General features: G+C 50.1%; 6 protein-coding genes across 6 annotated transcripts; 4 read left to right on the top strand and 2 right to left on the bottom strand.

The window, feature by feature from the left end:
* Positions 1-2,516: 2,516 nt before the first annotated feature.
* On the top strand, positions 2,517-5,485 carry AKAW2_21083A (putative eukaryotic translation initiation factor eIF-2C4; the record flags this gene model as incomplete). Its single annotated transcript, XM_041685867.1, has 6 exons — positions 2,517-2,720; positions 2,769-2,881; positions 2,932-3,134; positions 3,189-3,337; positions 3,393-5,229; positions 5,289-5,485. The coding sequence occupies 6 exons, from the start codon at positions 2,517-2,519 to the stop codon at positions 5,483-5,485; spliced, it is 2,703 nt and encodes a 900-aa protein (XP_041539909.1).
* A 2,070-nt stretch (positions 5,486-7,555) lies between these two features.
* Positions 7,556-11,251, bottom strand: SPT7 (SAGA histone acetyltransferase complex subunit SPT7; the record flags this gene model as incomplete). Its single annotated transcript, XM_041685866.1, has 4 exons — positions 7,556-8,180; positions 8,238-8,923; positions 8,971-10,109; positions 10,171-11,251. The coding sequence occupies 4 exons, from the start codon at positions 11,249-11,251 to the stop codon at positions 7,556-7,558; spliced, it is 3,531 nt and encodes a 1,176-aa protein (XP_041539908.1).
* An 815-nt stretch (positions 11,252-12,066) lies between these two features.
* On the top strand, positions 12,067-12,894 carry AKAW2_21081A (VanZ family protein; the record flags this gene model as incomplete). Its single annotated transcript, XM_041685865.1, has 2 exons — positions 12,067-12,091; positions 12,287-12,894. 2 exons carry the CDS (start codon positions 12,067-12,069, stop codon positions 12,892-12,894), a joined length of 633 nt encoding a protein of 210 aa, XP_041539907.1.
* A 1,210-nt stretch (positions 12,895-14,104) lies between these two features.
* Positions 14,105-15,239, bottom strand: ptpB (tyrosine protein phosphatase PTP1; the record flags this gene model as incomplete). The annotated part of the gene is made up of 2 exons (XM_041685864.1): positions 14,105-14,947; positions 15,006-15,239. 2 exons carry the CDS (start codon positions 15,237-15,239, stop codon positions 14,105-14,107), a joined length of 1,077 nt encoding a protein of 358 aa, XP_041539906.1.
* A 1,875-nt stretch (positions 15,240-17,114) lies between these two features.
* On the top strand, positions 17,115-17,582 carry AKAW2_21079A (uncharacterized protein; the record flags this gene model as incomplete). The annotated part of the gene is made up of 4 exons (XM_041685863.1): positions 17,115-17,162; positions 17,232-17,249; positions 17,306-17,420; positions 17,500-17,582. 4 exons carry the CDS (start codon positions 17,115-17,117, stop codon positions 17,580-17,582), a joined length of 264 nt encoding a protein of 87 aa, XP_041539905.1.
* A 2,899-nt stretch (positions 17,583-20,481) lies between these two features.
* On the top strand, positions 20,482-21,309 carry midA (putative cell wall protein; the record flags this gene model as incomplete). Its single annotated transcript, XM_041685862.1, has 1 exon — positions 20,482-21,309. The coding sequence occupies one exon, from the start codon at positions 20,482-20,484 to the stop codon at positions 21,307-21,309; it is 828 nt and encodes a 275-aa protein (XP_041539904.1).
* Between the last annotated feature and the right edge of the window lie 871 nt (positions 21,310-22,180).

Raw genomic sequence — 22,180 nt, 5'->3', positions numbered from 1 at the left:
CTGTTCCCAGGTGAGATTGTCCGTTTTCCACCTCTTCACCCACCCTTCTTTCTTACATGAGAAACGTTCATCTACATCGAATGGGTGTAGACCTACTCACCTAGCTGCCTGTGGAGTGTAACCTTGAAGTAGTCATCATATGATATCAACTTAATATAAACGCGCTCTTCAGGAATCGTATCTACGCACTGTACTGCCTACCTACATATCTTTCCTAATCTACCAATGCTTAATAGGTATATAATGGGGCAACATGAGCGACAGTCAACTTGATAGGAGGACACATTTGCCTATTTGGGCTGGTTCTCTCCTCCTAGGGTCTGGTCGTGGCCCAGAAGCTCTGCCATGCGTGCTAGTATAGATTGGTCAAATGATATGAATGACATTGCTCGAGACCGGGGACTGTGGCTTAGATACAACTAGGTCGATGGGCTCGTCGCTTTGGGATTGCGCTAGCTGGTCTCTGAGGAGAGTTAATTGTCTATGCTATGCCATAGTGTCTTATTTGTGGAGTACCGTTTCTGGCTTTATTTCGCAATTCAGGGGCTCTCCTTTTCTTGTCTGGTAGAGCAGATGTTGAGGGGTCCCGTTGAGTGCTTCTTGTGTTTCTAGTGTTTTGATAGTTGATGTGCATTGAGGGGGGATACTTCTTATGCGGACTCTTTGCCAATGAGAGCTGTTCACTGGTATTTGAGGCGTATGATCTAGCGGGATCGCTCGTCTCGACTGAAGAATGGGCCATCCTGATGGAGTGGTTCAGTTCATGAAGTATGTGTGCAGGATAGCCAAGAATGATATGTTCCCGAAGGTCGGTGGCAATCAACTGCGTGGTGAGAAGCATGTTGATTCAACCATCTTCTTGCTCGCTTATGTTCCTCGGTATATTCTTGGCTATTTTGTTCTTCGGTTCCACCACTACAGCAATAGCGTATATTTGCGTTCGCCCATTGGTATTGTTATTAGATCTCTCGATCTCCCCTTTCTGCTCGTGGCGTCTCGATCGTTCTCTGTGATAAGGTGGTCCCGAATACGTATCCGTAGCTGTCCAATTTGATATGAAGGATCAATGATCGTCATTTTATCTGAGCTCTCTAAATTCGTTAGCCTGCGGTTCAATGGCACATTTCCAAGCAAATTGAAAGGAAGCCCACCAGGTGCTGGAAATGAACTAGATATGAAGTATCACCTCTAATCATTCTTCGTTCCAATTGGTAGCAATCCAACTATTGTAGCACTCTCTTCCATTTCACAATTGAAATGATACTGTGCGCAATCCCGCGCAATCTCCGTCAAGTAGATACAGCGTAGATCGTCTGAGCAAACCGACGCCATCCAGATTGACCTTACTGTCGCTTCTCCATCGACTCAGGCCTCAGTTTGTAAACACGACAAACAAGGAAGGCGCGATCAATCCCACGCTGCTCTCCTCTGCCTCGCTCCTTCCTCATCTAGATCTTAACACGCGTTGTTGCCCCTTCAACTCGCCATCGACGTGTTTCCGCTCTCTCTTTCTGTTTCTTCCCCATCTTCTCATTCTCCTATACCTCTCTGTATCCTCACCTTTGACTTCATCTTCTCTTATCTGACTTAGTCCTTTTCGTGGGCGTCAAGGTATAAAAAGCCTCTTCTCTCTTCCTCTTCCTCTTCTTCCTTCTTCCTCCCCAACCTACTCCGATCTCTTGAGCGCTCATCCCCTCTGTTACTTCCTTTGATCATTAACCATCATCACACACAGCCCAAAAACCCGCAAGAAATACAATAAACAACAAAAATTTCTCGGCATTGTCGCAGCCATGCAGGCCAGCAAAGGTGTTCCGCTTTCGGACCCGGCGTTGGACCGGCCTAGACTAAAGACCGACATGTGCAAGAACGTGGACTTGCCAATGTCTGCGTTTGCGATTAACCACTTGGTAAGTTCAGGCCTCTGTTTGCATTCCCTCGATTCGTTCAATATGCATCATGTGGTGTAATGCACTGGCGTTCCTGTCACCGCCGTCGGCCGCGTCGTACGGCGTATTCCCTTGGTCTTTTCACCGTCCTTCTTTATACGTGCTGGGAATCTCCGGGATATTCCCTTCCTCCGACCCATTACCTTCTCCCCTGCTTCCAAATCTAAAGGGACTTGCCGGTCTTTTTACTCTGTACAACCCATTTGGAAGGGCATCACCTGCAGGAAGTCGCCTATTCACCCCATTTCATTGGGCAAACGCCTCCTGCTACCACTATCATGCCGGGATTCACCTTTCCACCATTCCTTCCATGTAGGAAGTTGACTTCCATATTCCTATTTCACTGGCTCTATTGCTTCACAATATGTGGGAATGTCCGTTTCTCGACAGGAATATAAATATCCCCTTGATCTCTCTCCCAGGGTTTCTTCTTCTTCCTTCTCCATCACCCTATTCTACTTTCCTATCCACTCGTGTGCTTCCTTTACAATCCATTCTCGTTTATCGCTTTTCCTTTTCGTTTTTACACTTTCAAAGCAATTATCTTGCATTACACCTGCATTCATCATGGACAACATTGAAGCCATCAATAAACTCCCAGGGGGTCTCCGTCACTTGAGAATTCGTACTGATGAGGAGTTCCAAAAGTACTCTGTACCAGTGGAGACTGTCCCCCGTCCAGGTTTCAATACAACCGGAAAAGAAGTCGAGCTTTCGCTCAATGCCTACCCCATTACGAAGTTCCCAAGCCGAACCGTTTATCAGTACGATGTAGGTTGCGCTTCAGATGAATCACTTCTCTATTGCTAACCTTTATAGGTTCACATCGGCACCGGACTGGAGAAGTTCATTGTCAATAAGAAGGTGTGGAATTCCAGGGCTCGAAGGGCGGCTTTGAAGAGCATTGTCTATGATGGCTCGAAGCTTGCATGGTAGGTAGACCACCGAGTATCTTACAGGGCACTGCTTATGGTACGACCAGGTCGATGAACCTCTACAAGACCGAATTCAATGAGGAAATTAATCTTGACGTTGAAGAGGGTCGGCCCGTGAGGAAAGGCATAGAGAAGGACAAGAATACCTTCCGTCTGCTTGTCCGGCATACCAGAACAGTCAACCTGGCCGTGTTGAATGCTTGGCTCTCTGGCCAGGCGTCCTTCGACGATGGAGTGCTGGAGGCGATGAGTAAGTACCCACTCTTTTTCCTGATTATATTAGAGACTGACCGACAATCCCCAGATTTCCTTGACCATGTTCTCAGAGAACACCCCAGCTCACAGCTTTTGGCCATCAAACGTTCCTTTTTCGATGAAAATGGCGGGAAGGGGGAGCTGGGAGGGGGCGTCATTGCTCTTAAGGGAATGTATCAATCCATTCGGCCTGCCATCGTGAGACTGCCCTTATTCTACCTTACCCCGGTCTTTGATCTAACTGTTATCTCAGGGCGGTAGACTTATTGTCAATGTCGACGTCTCAAATACATGCTTTTGGGCCCGTATTAGCCTGACAGGCGCGGCACTGGAGATTTGTGACGCCAGAGACCATCAGCATCTATGCCATCTGCTTAGGCCCAAACCGGATGGATATGGCGGAGTTACTGAATCGGAACTTTTCCAAGAAGTCAGTAGACGGCTCCGAAAGCTCGTTGTGGCTCCATTCTACGGAGGATGCCCAGTCCTGGGAGTCCGGTTCACTGTCAAGGGGCTTATTAACGGCAACGCGCGCCAGTACATGGTTGACATAAAGGACAAGGCTACCGGCAAGATTAACCGGATGAGCGTCGAGCAGTACTTCAAGACCAAGTACAACCTGGTCCTCAACGACTGGGCACTTCCCATGGTAGAGATGACCAAGAAAGATGTGGTCTACCCTATGGAGGTCTTGACCATCCAGGGTCTCCAGCGATTTCCTTTTAAGTTGAATGAAACCCAGACAGCTCAAATGATCAAATATGCGGCGTCTCGTCCGAAAGACAGGCTCGAGACAATTCTCACTTCTAAGAGAACACTTGCCCACGACCAAGACCCTGTCCTTAACAACTTTGGGCTTAAGATCAGCAATACCATGATGAAGACCAAGGCTCGGCTTCTACCAAGTCCCGCCGTCATGTTCGGCAACAACCAGCGCATCGAGCCTGGTGTTAGTGGCCGCTGGGATCTCCGCGGAAAGAAGTTCTACACAGCAAATCCACAGCCCCTTCAAGCATGGGGGATTGGCTATTTCCCTGGAAGACGCAACGTTATCAGTAACGACCAGGTAGTCAGATTCGCCGACAACTTTATGAAGACCTATGCTGGACATGGAGGCACAATTACCCGCCGTCCTGTGATCATCGAGCTCAAAGAAGACATCGGTGAAGCGATCAAAAAACTTTATGAGGGCGCCGGAAAGGCAAATCAAGAGGACCCCCAGTTGCTTCTTGTCATCGTCCCGGATAAGAATTCCTTCACCTACACCCGTATCAAGAAGTCGTGTGACTGCCGCTGGGGCGTGCCTTCTCAGGTCCTACAGGCGGGTCATGTCAACAGGGGTAATCCCCAATATGTTTCCAATGTCCTCATGAAGGTGAACGCTAAGCTTGGAGGAGTCACAAGTCGAGCTGTATCAAAGGTGCAAGGAGCGACCTTGCGTCCAGGCTCAATGATTATTGGCGCTGACGTGACTCATCCTCCCATGGGTGTCTGGTCACCCTCAATGGCGGCAGTTTCCGTGTCCAAGGATCCCTATGGTAGCAGCTACTTCGGTGCTTGCGAAGCAAACATGGATCGTATAGAGATCATCTCGCGGACCAGTATGGAGTTTATGCTCGCCCCTCTTGTTCGTGAATGGATAACCACTATCGGACAGGGACGCGCGCCTAAGTACGTTTACTACTTCCGTGATGGTGTTTCTTCCGGTCAGTTCGAGCACGTACTCAATCAAGAGGTCATAAATATCAAGAGCGTCATTACTCAGCATAACATGAATCAGTGGGATGGTAAAATCACTGTGGTGGTTGCTAACAAGCGTCACCATTTGCGAGCATTCCCCAAGTCGGGCGATCGCAATGCTGCTGACAAGAACGGTAACCCGCTGCCCGGTATTCTGATTGAGAAAGATGTGACCTCTCCACATGACTGGGATTTCCTCCTCTATTCGCATATTGCTCTGCAGGGAACTTCGCGGCCCGTTCATTATCATGTTATCCTCGACCAGATAGAGCACAAGCCCCATGAGCTTCAGAACATGATTTATGATCATTGTTACCAGTACATCCGGTCTACGACTTCGGTCTCCTTGTGTAAGTTGCCTTACTTCCATTCTGTGAGGTTTATAGTGCTGACATGTATGAAACATCAGACCCTGCCATTTACTATGCGCACCTTATCGCTAGTCGTGCCCGCAGCCACGAGGATGTTCCGGCCAGCTCTGGCCCACAGAGCGGTAACACGATCAAGCTCACGAATCCCAAGCCTAAGAACAGGCCAATTGACCCTAAGCTACTGCCAATCATCAACCGGAGGAACAGACTGCCCTGGCAGATGTGGTACATCTAGACAGAAGTTGGCGTGGTGGAGATATTGGTTGCTTTTTCTCTTTAGTATTTTACACAGCGATGTCCGGTACATCGTCTGATCTGCTTGCTATTGCCGTACTCGGATTGCGTCGGCTCAACACTGAAGTTCAGGTAGCATAACCCTTTGACTCTAACTTACCAGCCTTGATGGTAGGACGGTTTAGGTCGATAGGGATTGCAGGCCAGATCATTGGCGTACCGTACCATAGTCCTTGAGTTTCAATCAAGTTTTATTGCTTTACCAGTTGTGCACGAGAGCTCGTAGCCAGTAGGACAATTAGTAGATCACCTCTGAATATTAAATGATTTATCAGACTAGGTCGGTCACGGACAAGCCAGACAGTATAGGTCAGGTTAAGCCAACAAGCGGGTGCGCCAAACCTACCAATCAGCAAGCCAAGATGGAGAGATCGTACAAAGCCCAACAGAGAGCTTGCCACAAACATCGAACCACCACAAACCAAAAATATAAAGAAAAATCGAAGACAATGTAGTTAAAAACAAATAAGATGCAAATCTGAACCATCATACTAAACCACCAGCCAGGAGCGTTGAGTATAGTAGAGTAAGGCTATTACTGATATTCAGAGGACTGAGGGTAGCTAGCTATCCACCTACCTATCTACGTTTCTATACTAAACCAGTAAAGTAGTGAGGCTTGGACCTAGACTTTCTATTTTACATCCTGGCTTTATTCATGCTAATACCTTCATTACTTGTAGTGATAAAAGAAAAATAGGTGAAGGATGGGTATGTAGATGAAGGTATTGAGATAAGATGTGGTGAGATAGGATGCGATGCAGATGGTGGGGGCATTTGCGTGACAATGCCTTATTGAATATGTAAAAGTCCTGTTTCTATATGGAGCGGGTGTATTTAGTCTCTTACTATAGAGGGGTCAGAGCAAATTTTGGAGTCGGTTAGTTAGGTCCTGTATGTCTGTCTGTCTGCCTGCCTGCATTGTTGGGATGAGATGGGATAATGGGGAATGTTGGGGATGTTGCACAGTATGTATGTGCATACAGTCGCAAAACGATGAGGTGAGTAGTTGTTTTGTTTGTTTTGACTTGGGTTATGGGAATGTGTGGATGGATTTGTTTGTAGTTGTGGTTGATAGATCTGAGTGAGCTGAGCAGGGGTTAGGAATAAGATAGATAGATAGTATATTCAGATGCAGTTGGGATGTGATAGGATAGTAGATGGATAGGAATCATGCCATGTATGCATGCGTGCATGCTGCTGCTGCTGCATCTCCGAGGTAGATATCTAGGTGGTGCCTGTCTGTTCGTCTGTGTTTGTGTTACCCTGCTAGCTTGTACTTACCGTCTTAATGGGATGACGTTACACGGTAGTACCAGATGAGCGTTTGTTTGTGAGATCTAAAATCGAGAATTTTACAGAAGAATATACCCCCGTCTAGTCTAGAACAATCAGCAACGCACAAGCCAAGCCAAGAAAAAAGAGGCTGATGCAGACGCAGGCCAGATCGTAATGGAAGGAAATCATCAATCCCTGTCCTTAGTTTCAATCTACGTTGAACAGGTATATGCATGATCTTGTGTTACGGTATACAAGGCAAGTAAATTGAACAAGGATGCATCGTTTGTATTTGTGTATCTTCATTTAGCTGTTTTTTTTGTGTGGTTCCCCCTTATCGTTCCGTTCTCTTGTCGCACACGGGTAATGCTGGGATTAGATAGGACAAGAGGGGGCTCGAACTCGAACTCGAACGCGAACTCAAATGTGGGCTCGGGTAAAGGCAGGCAGCTGGAAAGAAAGAGCGCGACGCCACATATCGCACACTATATATCATCCAAGAGTGAAAACAGGCGATGAAAGAGAATGAGAAAAACAAGTGAGATGGAAGAAGAAGTAACAAAAGTGGGTAAAAAAGGTAGATAAGACATAAGTGGTGGACGATATAATATACTGCAAAGAAGACATAGACGAAAGGAAAAAGGAAATAATAAAAGTGGTAGAAGAGGTAGAGGGGAATAATCATGGTATAGTGAGGTAGTACAGTGCGGGGGAATGAGTAGGACAGATCATATCATGACGCTTCATCTGCCGTTCCGTTTGGTAGGGCAGCAGCGCTGTCGTGGTTGGGGTTCTGGTCATCGTTTGAGGTCCCAGCTGGGGCTTGATGCTCAGCACCAGTCCCTTCTGGCGCGGTCGAGTTTTCCATCTCGCCCTTGATAGTTGCATCCTGGGCAGAGGGCTCGTCCGCTGAAGCGGCCGTAAACAACGATCCGTTCGACGGCTTGGTACCATCTACTCCAACGGCGGTGGCATCGTCTCCTTCAGCTGTCGCGTCGGGAGCGCCCAGGCTAGGCCCATTCTTCTTAAGTTTCTTTTTACTCGGCTCCGACGTCCCAGATTTAGCGCCCGACTGCCCTGATGCAGAGGGTGGGAGGGGTCGCTTCTGGGGACTGGTGGTCACGCCTGAAGGAGCGGAAGGCGGCGGGATCTTGCCAGACGCGGGCAGACGGGGTCGCGCGGCCATGGGTCGTTGTTTCGGTGGTAGTTCAAGATCTTCGACCAAAGGCTCATTGTTGTTTGCTTGGAGCTTAGAGCTGAAGAATTCTTGAACCAACCCGATTTGCAAAGCGAGAGAGTCATTGGTGATGCGAGGGTAGGGAGCGGGCGGGGGGAAGAGAGTGACGGCTTGGGCAGCACTGCAAAAACTCATCAGTATCAAGCAAACAATAGTCGTTACAATAAGAGAAACATACCTGGTGTTCTGTGCCTGCGCAGCGTTGTACATCCTGTTCTGCAAGAGATGAAGTGGCACGCTGAGTGTGGCCAGACCAAACTCCTTGTCCAGCCCCAATTCCTTAAATCCGAAGAAGTCCTCATCAATATCTTCCGCAAAGTCACCGCCGATGAACTGTTCACTGCCATCGTGGAATGCGTTGGAGCCATCCTCCCCGCCATCTGCAAGCGCAGGTCGCAGGAGCTCGGACAGCAGCGAGCGCAGGCGGTCATGAGCTGTCGAAAGCTTCGTCCCGAGCCGCTCCACATCGTCCTTAATGTACGACTCCAAAGACTCTACATCGATGCCAACAGAAGAGAGAGTGTGTAGTACGATCTCCGGCTCCGTGTACGCTCGCTTCCACTGAGCTGTACCCGTCGCCTCGGTCGCGTCGGTAGTCGGAACTTTCGGGGATTCCATGTACGACTTCAGGGTTTCGCCGATCTTCTGGAAGAAGTCGGAGGCAATATCAGTCACTGCATCCAGGGCCGAAGGCTGATACTCCTCAAAGCCAGTGTGGTAGAAGATCTTCGCCACGGAACGCTGCAAGGCCGCTTTGCAAACCCAAGGAGCAATGACAGGACCCCCGTCATTCATCACATGTGGTGACACATCCTGCTCGACGAAGGGTTCCGGCTGGTATTTCTGGAACTGATTCTGGTACATCTTTGGAGGGTTAGACAAGGGAAATCGTGATTCGAGAGATCGCTTACCTGAGACTGCAGTTGCATCTGCTTGACGATCCCGATCTTCGAGCAGACCTTTCGCGTCTCCTGCATTTGGCGCATGTTTGCATCCATTTTGCGGGCCAGCTTACTATCTGGTTGAGTGAATGAGCCTTGCGGGAGGATCCTCAAAAACTCTTCGGACGCATCCACAATGTTGCCGTCTGAGTCTTCCTTCCAGAGTAGCTGAGAGGGTAGATCGGGAACCCCTGACATGACATCGTAATAGTCGGGGATCACTCGATCCTCATCCACTTCGATGCCTTCTGCGAGCGTTTCACCCGCGGCGCCAGGTTCCATGCCTTGTCCTGTTGACTCGCGCGCCTTGTCGTTCTCTGCAAGATTATGCTTTTGGTTTCTGATCCACCGCCGCATGCCCGCTTTAGTACGGAGCAATGCTGGCTCATCGGAGTTGAGCTTGTCACCTTTGAAGAGACGATGCCTCTCTGCGGCAATGAGGGCGCGATCCTTCTTCGTCACCTGTTTCCATACTTTGTATTCGGGATCTTCGGAATCCACACCAGACGCGGGCAATGCGCTCAGCGCGGTGCTTGTCGGGACTAACCCATCAATGTCCATAGCATCACCTTGGCTTCCAGGTACACCAGAGCTGACGCCCGCAGGGTCAGATGGCGTTTGTGTGCCAGGCGGCGGCGTTACAAGCCCGTTCTGAGTCCCCTCCATCACAACATCAGAATCCGAACGGACCGGCCCCGGAGGCTGAGAGCTCTGACCAGGAGGCTCCGATCCGCTGGGGGTATTTCGAACAGGCGCAGTGCCTTTCTTCGATGATGACTTGCCGGGGGCCTTGCGACCACGGGACGACATGATCGGTTCGTCGTCACTCTCTTCGGCGCCGTCCATTTCGGCCATCTGCAGTCGGCGCTCTTCTGCTTCGACCTCGGCGCGGTCTCGGATGACGATGTCTGGTATCAGAGGAACGAGCTTCTCCGTCTCCTTCTTCATGTATAGAGCATGCTTGCGCAAGAAGTGTTCTGGGTTGGTGTTGTATTTGAAGCAATTCGACCATATTAGATTGATGTCATCGACGAATTCCTGCTTCGACTTGTATTGCAGCGCTTTCAGCTTCTTCGTCATGGTTCCTAGATCCATCGGATGTTTGATAACTAGCGCAGGGAGTCAGCAACGAGACACACGGCGTGGTTCTTGTCCGTCAGGGTATCTCACTTGTATAGTAGTCAGGCGCATCGCGCTTATTCACCCGAGTCAAGAAGGCGCTTGAATGCTCAGTCATCGCCTTGAGCTCACTAAGCACTTTCTCTGCAGCTTCATACAGCTCTTCTTGGCCAATCTTGTCCTCACTAGCCCACTTACTACGGTTCTTACGAACCTCGCTCATCAGGCTTCGGAGTTCCGCGTCAGATGCTTGGACCAAACTCCGCTTCATGTCAATTCTTGCGATCAGGTTCTTGAGGGTCAGGCTCGAGGCGCCCAAGTTCGCGTTACTCAGCGACCCATATCCATTGGAGGTTGGGTTCGCATTGTTGCCCGCATTCGCCTGGCCCGACATTTCCGCTTCTACCTGTCGCTCCGACTCTTCTAGCCGCTGCTGGTCCAACATGGCATCTCTATCATTCTCTAAAGTATAAAAGAGTGTGTGGAAACTTCTCCTAGCAGCTTCCTCGGTCGCCTTCTTATCTTCCTCTAGCTTCTTGCGGATATCCTCCAAGGTCTCCTTCTTGGCCTCCTTCTGCGCATCGGGCCCGACCGACACGGAGCCGCTGGGCGGTCGGCTGGGCGATGGGAAGCTACTAGGTAGCTGAGAGGCAGCGAGAGACTTGGGCTTGGGAGGAGATGCGGCTTCAGTATCCTCAGCGTCATCTTCGTCGTCATACTCATCGTAGTCATCGTCATCTAACTTCCTGGCGGGCTTCTTGGGGGGCGCCGGGGCCGGAGCGGGTTCGTCGGCGGCGCGTTGACTCTCGGGTTGGGACTCGTCGGAATCGTTGGCAGGGCGGGCATCTTCGGCAGCTTTCTGGTTGGCAAAGAGAGCATTTATTTGCGCCTCACTGCGTTTGTACAGATCCCGGAACATGGCGATGCGCGGGTCCTCGTCGCCTGCAATATCGGCATCTGATATCAGACCGCCCGCGTGAGACCCGTCGGCGTCGGCCGAAGCGCGCATCTGGGGAGTTCGCGAACCGGAAAAAGATTTGGGATAGCCATTGACAGGCCGCGCATCATGGAAATCATCCGGCGGGCGCAGATGACCTGGGGGGAGCCAGGCGTGGTGGTGTCCGAGCGACATGCTCGCTCCAAGACCCCGGTTCTGGGGCGGGCGAGGGGGGCTCGTTTCTCCACGGTCCGGATCAGTTCCAGCTAGGGTACAAGGGAGCCTTTTGAGACGCTGAAAAAGACATATACATTAGGGGACAGGGGTCAAGAAATGAGGGACGATGATTTGGAGACCCCAAGTGATGGAATAGTGGGGGATTTGATGGGGGACTGGAGGGCTTCTTTATAAGGTTCTCTGCGCGAACGGATGAGATGAAGTTGGTTGCGTGAAGGCGGAACGGCGACCGCAGCTTCAGACCAACCGCGCAATTCGTTGACTCCAGCAGTAGCAAAGCAACTAACAAAGTAACTAGTAGTAGTAAAGTAGTAGTTGTGAAGGGAAGATATAGTAATAGTAATGCGACAGACAACACTATGAGAAAAAAGGAATGAGCCGACAAAAAGTGAATCCGCATTAATATTAAATAATAGAATAAAATCAAACAAGGCGAGCAATAACCCGTTCAATGAATTGAACTTGGAACGGGGGAACAAGCAACACTCAGCCTCGATGGGGACAAGAAAAGAAGAAGAATGGCAGGGAGTTTCCCGAGGATGTTTCAACCACAATCAAACCCAAGTTTCAGCCTGAGGCTGCGCCGTCTTTGGCTGTCTGGCTGTCTGGCTGTCTGTCTGTATCGTAAAGTAACTAAACCACATGACATGCCATCATCTTACATCGCTTCATCATCCAGTCTTTCCCTCTTCCGGCCTTTTCTTTTCCTCCCTCTACGCCCTCCTCTCTCTACACTCCCCTCCCCGTAACTATCTCCTTCCAGATCGCCCATCATGCGAATCCGATACCCTTTCGCGGGTATGTCTTTTCCCCCGATCTTCCCCATCCATTGAGCTCTTCCCACCCGTTTCCACCCTCTTCCGAAGCCAAAAGTGAAGCTCTATGATACCTAATCATCCGATTACATCAAGAGCTTCACCAGCTTTCACCCCACCCCACCAACTAATACCAAAATAACATCATAACCTGTACCACTAACAACACTCTCATCAGGCGCCTTTCTTTTCCTCCTCATCCTCGCCGCCTACATCGGCCTCCTCCCGCACAGCACATCATCCACTCTTCCGTCCCAACTCCAACCCAATGACAAGTTCCTCCATGTCGTCACCTTCTTCCTCCTCTCCCTCGTCTTCTACTGGATCTTCGACACCACCCGTCGTCGCACCCTCCACCTAACCCTCATTGTCTGCACTCTCGTCCTCGGCATCGGCTCCGAAATCATCCAAGGTCTCCTCCCCAACGGCAGGTCCTTCGATGTATTCGACCTTCTCGCCAACATCGTCGGCAGTCTCGGCGCCGTCGGCCTTTGCGGCTGGTACCACCGGCGCATGCTTGACCGGCGACGCAAGGCGCGCTTCGGCTCCCTGGGCGGCGACGGCACAGAGAATGATGTCGAGCTCGGAGTGACGGGCCACCACAGCGACGAGGAGGAGGGTCTTGGACCCCAGGAGACAGGTGTTATGAGTTTAGAGCAGGAGGTAGATAACTGGGATGAGAATGCTGTTGATAATTGGGATGAGGAGGACGAGTCTGGAGATTTGGCCGTCGATACCTCCAAGAGGACGTCGCCCGCTGAAGATGGGAAGAAGCGGAGTGATTAAGTCGCAATCTAGCTAGCTAGCTAGCTAGATCTCTGGCTCCTTGCGCCTTAGCTAGCTATCTACTACCCATCTATCATGCCTTCCACGTCTCTTGGACTGTGAAAACTCCGCTTCATCCAGCAGAATGGCATCGCTGCCCACCATGTGATTGCGACGTATACGCTCACTCGGCGTTGAAGCATTCTCCACCACACCACCACCTTGTCGCTCTCTACCACGCTTACCATACACTCTCTATCTGCTAATCGCCCTCCCCCGCGACACCCCGATATAATCCCAACCCATCCTCCATATGATGATAGGGAAGACTATTCGTACCCCGCCCGCTTCGACGATTGCTACGCTACGCAGAAAAGAAAGGCAACGAAACGAAAGTGAAAAAGGAAAAAGTTACCATACCCATTTATCTATTTACACACCTACTACTACTACTCTCGCTACGACCGTGTCATGAACCCGACCCGTTATTAACCGGCGTTTTGAGTTGATCCGTTACATTCTGTTCTGTGTTTCTTATTTCTCTATATCTTCCGCGTCTCTCCTCTACGAACCCCTGCCTATCTAGCTATCTCTATTCTTATTACTCCTCCTGGTTCTGGTTCTGGTTTTTGCTCTATAAACCCTCCGAGGGAATTATGATGTACATAGGATAACAGAGATGAGGAGGGATGGGAGTCTTGTTTTCCGTTCAATAGTATAAGAACACTATGATTTATATTGAGTGATTGATTGCTTAGGTGGTAGGTAGTATTCTGGTAGGGTGTGTAAGAGAGGACCTTTCAGGGCACGTGTATGAACAGATGCATCGTTATTCATTTCCAGGCAGATCCACAAGTCCAGTATGGTACACCAGTTCTAATGCTAGGGGGAAACAGAATGAAAGCTGAAAAGAGATAATCGCGTGGGAGTAAGCACATCAGCTTCGGATGACAATGCCCAGGACAATTTGCTTGTGAAAATGTAAGCATCCTGGGCACTGAAGGAATAAAAGCATCAGGTCGTATACTGAAACATAATATGCAGGGTGGCGCAAAGGGCAAAGAATGCATGTTGAAGATGCAGGTCAGAACTCGTAACTAGTCATGGCAAAAAGGAAAAAACGACAAACATGGCAAAAGAAAAACATCAATAGGCGATTAGAATGTTATATATGTACGAGGGAAGGTAATATAATAATGTTGTCTGAGACGGGAACCGGTCGTCCCTAGCCTCATTCGTTATCGGAAACCTCGGGGGTGCCCGACCAGCTCCGGGTAGGAGTAGATCGGTGATCTTCAGCAGGTTCGAGCTCAGGTTTGGAGGATGGTCGGTAGCTGTCGTCGGTTGACAACTTGGCCATCTTCGTTGACCTTTCATCCGACTTGCGCCCGCTGGGCACGGCAGTCTTTCCGAGCTTGAGATCGGTCTGCTCCCGTAGGACTTCGTATATAAACTGGAGTTGCATCTCATTATAGACCATCATCATTCGCTGCTCGCGCATTTGGTTGACCGTTTCGAAGACAGGGTCGATGTCGGGGTCAGTCGCCTCTAGTAACTGGCCGGACTCGAGCTCCTGCAAAAGATGGTCCAGCGCGATAAACGTGCCTGTCCGGCCGACACCAGCACTGCAGTGCACAATGCGGGGGTTAGCAGGGCTGCATTTCGAACCGGACAGTTTGATCAACTGAAGGAGCGCATCGCGGTCATCGCCCTCGGGCTTGGAATAGTCCGCCCAACCGGCGAACAGAAAATGCCAGACAATCTTCGACTCGGTGCCGAGGGTGAGCCGAAGTTTGCGGATTTCCGAGCGAGAGGTGGGATCCCATTGAGTCTCGAGCAGTGTAACATAGCCTACAAGGTCCTCATCGGCTTGCTGGTGATGGTTGTCGTTCATGAACGGGTCTTGCTCACGTCGCAGGGGCATCGTGGCGTTTTCGCGGTCCAGTGGGAAGTACTGGGCACATTTCTCTCTGCCCGCCTCAAATGTCTGCGTGAGCATGACGATGACGCCTACATCCTCACTTTCATGGAACACCATGTGCCAAAAGTGGGATAGCTGGTCCGGCTTCGGTCCCTACATAGCAGCGGATTAGCAATTATCCTTCAACCCTCGGCAGAATATATGCGCCCACCTGCGTCGCGATATACCGTCGCTCCTCCTGCGAAACTGAGTCTTCGAGGACAATCGGCGATGCGTTAATAAAATCGCATTCCCCTTCTGGCACCCGCAGATGGATGCGGGAGTTGGCCCATGCCTGCACGTTCACGTATCGGTTTCTTGCCCTGACCTCGGGGTCTCCCTCTAGCGCCCAACGGTGTGAGGGGTCGTTGGCTAGCATCCCCTCGTGTATCCGAGTCCGCTGCATCCATTCGAGTTCCTCGAATTTTTGATGGATTTCTATCACAAGACAGATATATTAGTCAGGCTGTAGGCCATATTTAGAGAGGTGCAACGCCTTCAACTGCGCCCGAAACGACTGGGAGACCCAGAAGCAGCAAGCGGGGTGAAGTGCCAGGCGGGCGCATACTGACCTAGGACCGACTGGCAGAGAAATGGAGGAACAGATTCATTATCGCGCGCTTCCAGGCCAGGATCGTCGTTCTCCGGACCATCTATAATCTCGAAGCCATCGTCATTATCCTCGGGAAGCGACCGCTTGGTCGCTTGTACGCTGGTATCGATCTTGATGGTGGGATGAGCCATCTTGGCCGCAGCGATCCTCTGGAAGGCCCGAACCTTGCCCAGGACGCCGCGCGCCTTCTTCGAGACCCGCTTCTTAGTCGCTGCGAGTTTTCGGGGACCGCTGCGTAGACTGAAGGTATCGGGGGAGGGCGAGCGGGAGGTTGGGGCAGTGATGACTTCCCCCTCGATGCCGTCGGGCGGATCCTCGTGCGCGCCGTTGGGGGGATGCGGCAGGGATGATATCTGTAGCGTGGACAGATCGGGACAGCTGTGGAAGCTGCCCCTCGACGTAATATTATGCTTGGCCAGATTTCTGGATCTCACGGGAACAACGCGCGGCCGAATAGGAAGACTGCCTGGCAGTCGATAATATGGAAGATGACTCGGCCGGCAGACAAGACCCGACAGCCAACTTCTTCGTGCAGCCCACAACCCCTGCAACGTGTAGAATGAAAAAAAACAGAGAGGAAAGAAAAATAATGGACGAAAAGGGAGAACCACCGGGTCAGTGAGAATGAAGTAATAACCTCGTCAACAAAATGCGACCCGGGGGAAACAGCAGGCGAGAGGGTCCGGCCAGCAGCAGGAAAAGAAGGAGAGTATTTGATGCAAGACCCCCTCGCGACACCGTTTGGCAATTGCTGTTCTCCCCGCACTCTCTCGTCTTTTGGGGTCTTTTAACCTCAGGACGTGGCCAGCAGTCCAATCAGTCAAGTCATTAAATAGATTAGAACAATGAGGTTGTTAAGGAGAGTGGGTTTGGACTAATAGAATAAGTATGGGTTATACAAATTAGAGAAAAGAAACAGAATTGGGCAGCCACAAGAAAAAAAATATTATAAAGGTGATGTTTCTCTGACAGGTTGGCAGAGTTTGTATGTATCGAACAAGAAGAAATCCTTCTCATTCCTGGTAATTTTCTTTTTCTTCTGATTTATTCGGGGTCCAGACGGTATGGATCCCTTCAGGAGATTATTAGTATTATTATTTTTATTATTTTTATTACTACTACTGCGCATTACGACGGCTTCCATGCTTTAGTTTAAGGGTTGGGGGATGGCAAAACAATGATGTAATTCAGGAGAGCGTCTCTCAGGAACAGATAGTACAAGAGCACTTGCATTCACCATTCAGAGCCATGCTTCGTCCGAGGCCTGATTCAGATCCCCAGCGGTGCCTTGAGATCTTCATCCAACCGGCCATCGTCAGCCATGATGGTCGGCCTCAGGCGGTCGATCTATCCACTTTCTATCCCTTTAATCCGTCCGGATCATCGCTTTCTCCGAGACACTTTGCCGTGGGCGGAGTATCGAGTCCTTTACATCTGATTGGTGGAGCTCCCAGTTGTGTCACCAGCCTCAGGCTTAACTAAGTTGGTGGCTGGACCTCAACTGTCGCCTTTTTTTCTCACTTCAAGGGTGCAACCACGCGTTTTCCTTCTCCCTTTCGCTTCTCACCGCCCCCCCACGGTGCGCTGGCTTCATCCCTTTTGCACTCAAGCTTTAGTCTAGCTTGTGTTGCCACGGATCCCACCTGATCTACGTAGTCCATACTGAAGATGTTTCGGGCGTTTCTCAAAAGCGCATTTCTGCTACGGCCTCTCGAGGTGTGTATGAGGCACTTGTGTCTGGACTCTCGCACACAAACCTCCGTACTAACAGACTTCTTCATACAGGAATGGCTTACCTCTAGGGTAGGTGTATGATCATGTCTAGTCCTTGAGCTTGATGCTCATGTTGCCACGTATAGCTGCTGGCCAGCCGGTCGTTTCATAAATTGGTTGGGGGAATTCACCGCAAGGTTCATCACCTGAAGACGGGTGTCCCACTGGAAGAGGTCCATGGCCCTGACTCTGGAAAGTCTGGTATGAACTTCGCCCATACCGTGAACCGGTCATGGTAGCTGTGTAGTATCGTTTGATACTAACCTGCCCCTCGCTCTAGCTTCGAAATTGAGCCAATTCTTTGAGTACTTCAAAGAAGAGCTGAAGGACCAGATGAAAGGGAGCCCCCGCAACAAGCATTGATGATAAGGTGGAGTTTCTTATATCCGGGCTTTGTGAACTGCCCTGCTTTTTATGACTTGTGATACCCATCAATATTCATATATCCCGTTATTTTCTGTTTCTCAGTTGTTCGTGATGTCCATCCTGCTCTGTCTAATATACCGTCTGGTATACCGGATACAGATTGGGCTGTAGCTCTTCTGCACCATGAGATACATCCCTCATTCCATCCGGAGATCGATTACCATTGCTTCATCCGCTTTGCCTAACCGTGTATCTTTGGACTGTTGGGTTGGGCCTTGAAATGTCGAAGCGAACATGTATAGTCTTAAATAGAATCGAACGTAACCGAATATCAAATTATTAGTTAGCAAATCCATTGCTTATATCATACAAACCTCCTAGGCAGAAAAGATCTTATCCCTTGGTCATAGCCGGCCATGGCTGGGCACGACTAAAACCTTATCCCCCATGTGATGTGTACAATATCGGGAAATCCGGATGGCAGGACCTGTATGTTTCAAGGGCCGATTCCCAGGGACTCCCCGGCACGAGTGTGTGTGTGTGTCCTCGCTGCCAGGGCTACTTTATTCTTTGCGTAACCTGCATATGCAGGCGAGGTGTTACTTGTGCGACCACAGAATACAGAGGATGTGAAATACGTACATACTACAGACGCAAACACCTACGTAACCTAACCTCGTCGAAAAATCCCCATTTGAGTCAATGAATGTACATTTTCATAACTGATTACATACCAGGTAGACAGACAACTAATGCAAGCGAAGCAAAAGGAATGATAACGAACGCCTTGACTAACCCCGATCACTAAGCAGGCAGGAGAAAAGCAAGCGAGATCACTCATCCTTGCCACGCGATCAACTGGCGGACGGAGTGGCTGCAGAGACCCGAATCGACCCGTGATAATCTCCACCTCCTACTGGGAGGGAGGGTATGATGGGGAACGGTCTAGGCACACGCACTATTGAGGAGATATACGTAACCTCGAGGAGTACACACACACACACGCACACTGGAACCCTTCGAGACCAAGACCACTCTAAGAAGTCGTCAACCCCACGGTATGTTAATTAACAGAAATATGGAGTCTAATGAGAACAACGTTCCAGAGCGCCGTGTCATGTCTAATGAGGAGTAGTAGTCTAATATGGGTGGCCAGCTGGGTACTGTGTAATTAGCAGAGAGGAATCTAGAACCGTCAGATGCTGCCGATCACCCGACTCGAACTTGAAAGTGGCTAGCTAGCTGGCTAACCCTCTCTCTCACCGTGAGAAGATAATTATTAACTAGTCTTATGGAGAGCAGTAATCAAGTATTATTATGAAAGTGTCGGGTGGCACCCAGACTAAGGTTTATAAAGGATGAATCATTTACGAACAAGACCAGTTTGACCCTTAAGATGCAGGGTCTTTGGGGCTTAGTGATAACGCTACGGGGAAGTACTACTAAGCCCCGTTGGTATTGCCATAAGGAAAGACAGCTCAGCAAAAACGCTGTGGGAACGGAGTCACCGGCCCAATTGCCGCCCTGGCGTCCATTAAGCGGGCAGCTGCTGCAATTCGGGTGAGCCGGCACACGTCGATGGCCATGTTTGGAAAGATGGAAAGATTCTGTTCTTTCGGATTGAAACACGTGAGAGAGAATGTACGTATGTGCGTATTCCCAGGAAAACACCGAGGATGTGGGTGCTCGGAAACTACAGAAATTTCTTTCCTTCTTCCTTATTTTACTATCGAACCGGAGCCACGCGGATACAATGAAAGGGACCACCAAATGTCAAGAAGCATAAAAAGGTAATGGAATGTACACATATCCAGTCATCAGAGTAAAACTGTGGATTATTATTGTTGATTCGGTGTTGTTGTTTGTTGGTTGGTGCCGAATCTTAGGTAATTCCTCCCAAGGAACAAAGTTGTTTTCTATGGTACGGTCATTAACCGGTACCTAAAGACCCATGGTACATGCCTTAAAATAGCAACGTGTGTACCAGAATTACTCTAATGGATTATGGAACTCATTAATTTTGTAAGATCGCTTTGTGATCTACCATACTATGGACTTGCTTGCTCCTCACTCTAGCCGACCAACCCGGAGCACTACTGCTCAGGTACCTCACTAGGAGGTTAGAGTGGGATCGGGACGACCCAGAAAGCACCGTATTGGGCATAGTAGTCCGAGACAAGGGCCGTGACAGCCAACGGGCAGAAAAAGAAGAATACCCATAGTATCCATAATACCCAGTACCAAATACTGGGCGGAAAGTCAGGCGCCCCAAAAATGCAAGAACAAAACACTAAAAAAACACAAAAAACACAAAACGAGGGGCGCCCCTGTGCAGAACTGTCTCAACTGGCAGCCGCTGACTGGCTGGCATGTTCTTTAGCGCCGACGCTAGAGAGCGCCGACTCCTGGGCACGACGCTGGGATTGGTGTTGCGCAGCCAAAAGTCCCGTTGGTGGCTCCTCCCAATTGAGCCGGCCAGTGCCCTTCCACCATCCCGTTCCCTTCGTCTCCCTCTCTCCGTCTCTCTTTCATCTCCAGTCCCTTTTCATCTCCATCCCGCCTCCTTACGCTCTTTCCTGTCTTCTTACCACACACACACCACCTCACCCAACTCTATATCTGCAGTCACTCGTTAACCCCTCCTTGTGAATCATATCTTCCGACAGCCTCTTTTTGTCCTCCTGCTGTCCCCCCCCCCCCCCCGATTCTCAACCCTCCAAACGATCGTTTCTCACCATCTGGGCACCCCCGTGTCGCGTTCGAATTGTAATCTCGCCTCCCCGGTGTCGGTTCTCTCCACTGCCCTCCTGCCTCATCCGTGTTGGCTCTGGAAGCCTCGAAAGAACGCCTTGAATACCCCGAGTCCGACTGATCGATCTTATCCGACGTGCCCATCATGCGAGCCGCTCGTCTTTCGTTCCTCCTCTACTCCCTGTCCCTCGTGGCTGTCGTCGCTGGCCAGAGCGCTGCAGTCACGAGTGTAGGCAACGCCGTCACCTCTGCCGCTGCCGCCGCTACCACAGAGGCCCCTTCTACCACATCTAGTGAATCATCCTCGACGTCTGAGTCCTCTACCTCGACTTCGGAGAGCTCTTCGACCACCAGTGAACCTACAACTACGTCGTCTACTTCGGAAGAGACCACTTCCACGACCAACAAGCAACCCCAACAAACCACCCAGCCGCAACAGACAACATCATCCAACAACAACAACAATGCGCAGACAACTGCAGTCACTACAACGGACAAGAACGGCAAGACCACCGTCGAAAGCACTACCCAGCAGACCACCGCAACCCCAGTTGTGCAGACGGTCACGACTATCGAGACCATCAGTGGAACCCCCGTCCAAACTACTCTCACCACTACTTCGACTCCCGCCAGTGCTGACTCTACGGGCAGTCCTGGTCTGAGCGGCACTTCGTCTGATAACTCTAACAGCAGCTCTGGTCTCTCGTCCTCTCAGAAGAAGATCATCATCGGTGTCGTCGTCGGTGTGGGTGGTGCAATCATCGTCGGTGCCCTTGCCGTTGTTGGCTGGAGGATCCACGCTCGCAAGGCTGCGCAAGACAACGACGAAGCTGCTGATCTCATGAGCGGCACAGCAGTCGGTGCAGGTGCTCGCGAGAAGGCGCCCAGCCCGGGTGCTGGTGGCACGCCCTTCAAGACCACGCTTGACCAGTATCACAACCCTGGACCTGTCAACGCTGCATCAAACTTCTAAGCCGACCCGGCATCCTGTCTATGATACGAACACACCACCATTTTCCTATGTTTATCCTGCGGTAACGAACAGGGAAGGCATATGGTCTGGTCTGATACCGTTCTTGAGACTGTAAATTTGTACGATTATGACGCAGTTATTGTTGGCGCTTGTGGAGAGGAAATCCTCTGATTTGTTGTTTCTTCACTGCTATCTTGGGTTGTTTGCTTTGCATTCAAGAAGCTACCGCTCTTTTCTCGCCCTGATAGACCATACGTCGGGTCTTTACCGATATCACGCTCCTTTTACTTAGCACAGCGATTTTGTCCTAGCATTTATGGTTGGTCGATTTAGTTTGATTCCCCCCTCGAGCATTTGATTCCTTTTCTGGCGGAGCGGTGAGCGGCAAACTGTCCCGTCTCTGTCTCTGCTGTGGATTGCAGATCCCCGATCTCAGCCTTCAAAAGCTTTCGATTGTATGTATTTAATCAAAAAAAATGACTTGAGAAGGATTTCTGCAGTAATTGTACTGTCAATGATGTCATGGCAGTTTTGCTAGATTAGATATGCTGCATATGTGTAGTTACCTATTTACTATGCAGGTCATACATCGTAGCGTCTGATGATTCAAGCCTTCTCACCATGTTTAATACAGACGACCTCGGTAGGAAATAGCACAACCACTGACATGTCTTGGTCCACACTATATGCCGGTAGTGAACAGTGCGCCAGGAACATGCGATCCTGCAATGTGAGTTTATCGTCAACTTGCATATTCTAAATCCGATCCAAATATCTCAAATTCACACTTAGCAACGCCATTCACCGACATACCTATCTCCATTGCATAACTACTTAAATTAAGGAGTATGAGCGATCAGACAACCCAACA

Source organism: Aspergillus luchuensis, chromosome 2, assembly GCF_016861625.1.
Source record: "Aspergillus luchuensis IFO 4308 DNA, chromosome 2, nearly complete sequence".
Classification (NCBI taxonomy): domain Eukaryota; kingdom Fungi; phylum Ascomycota; class Eurotiomycetes; order Eurotiales; family Aspergillaceae; genus Aspergillus; species Aspergillus luchuensis.
Note: the sequence above shows the minus strand (reverse complement) of the source record. Positions and strands in the feature narration are given on the sequence as shown.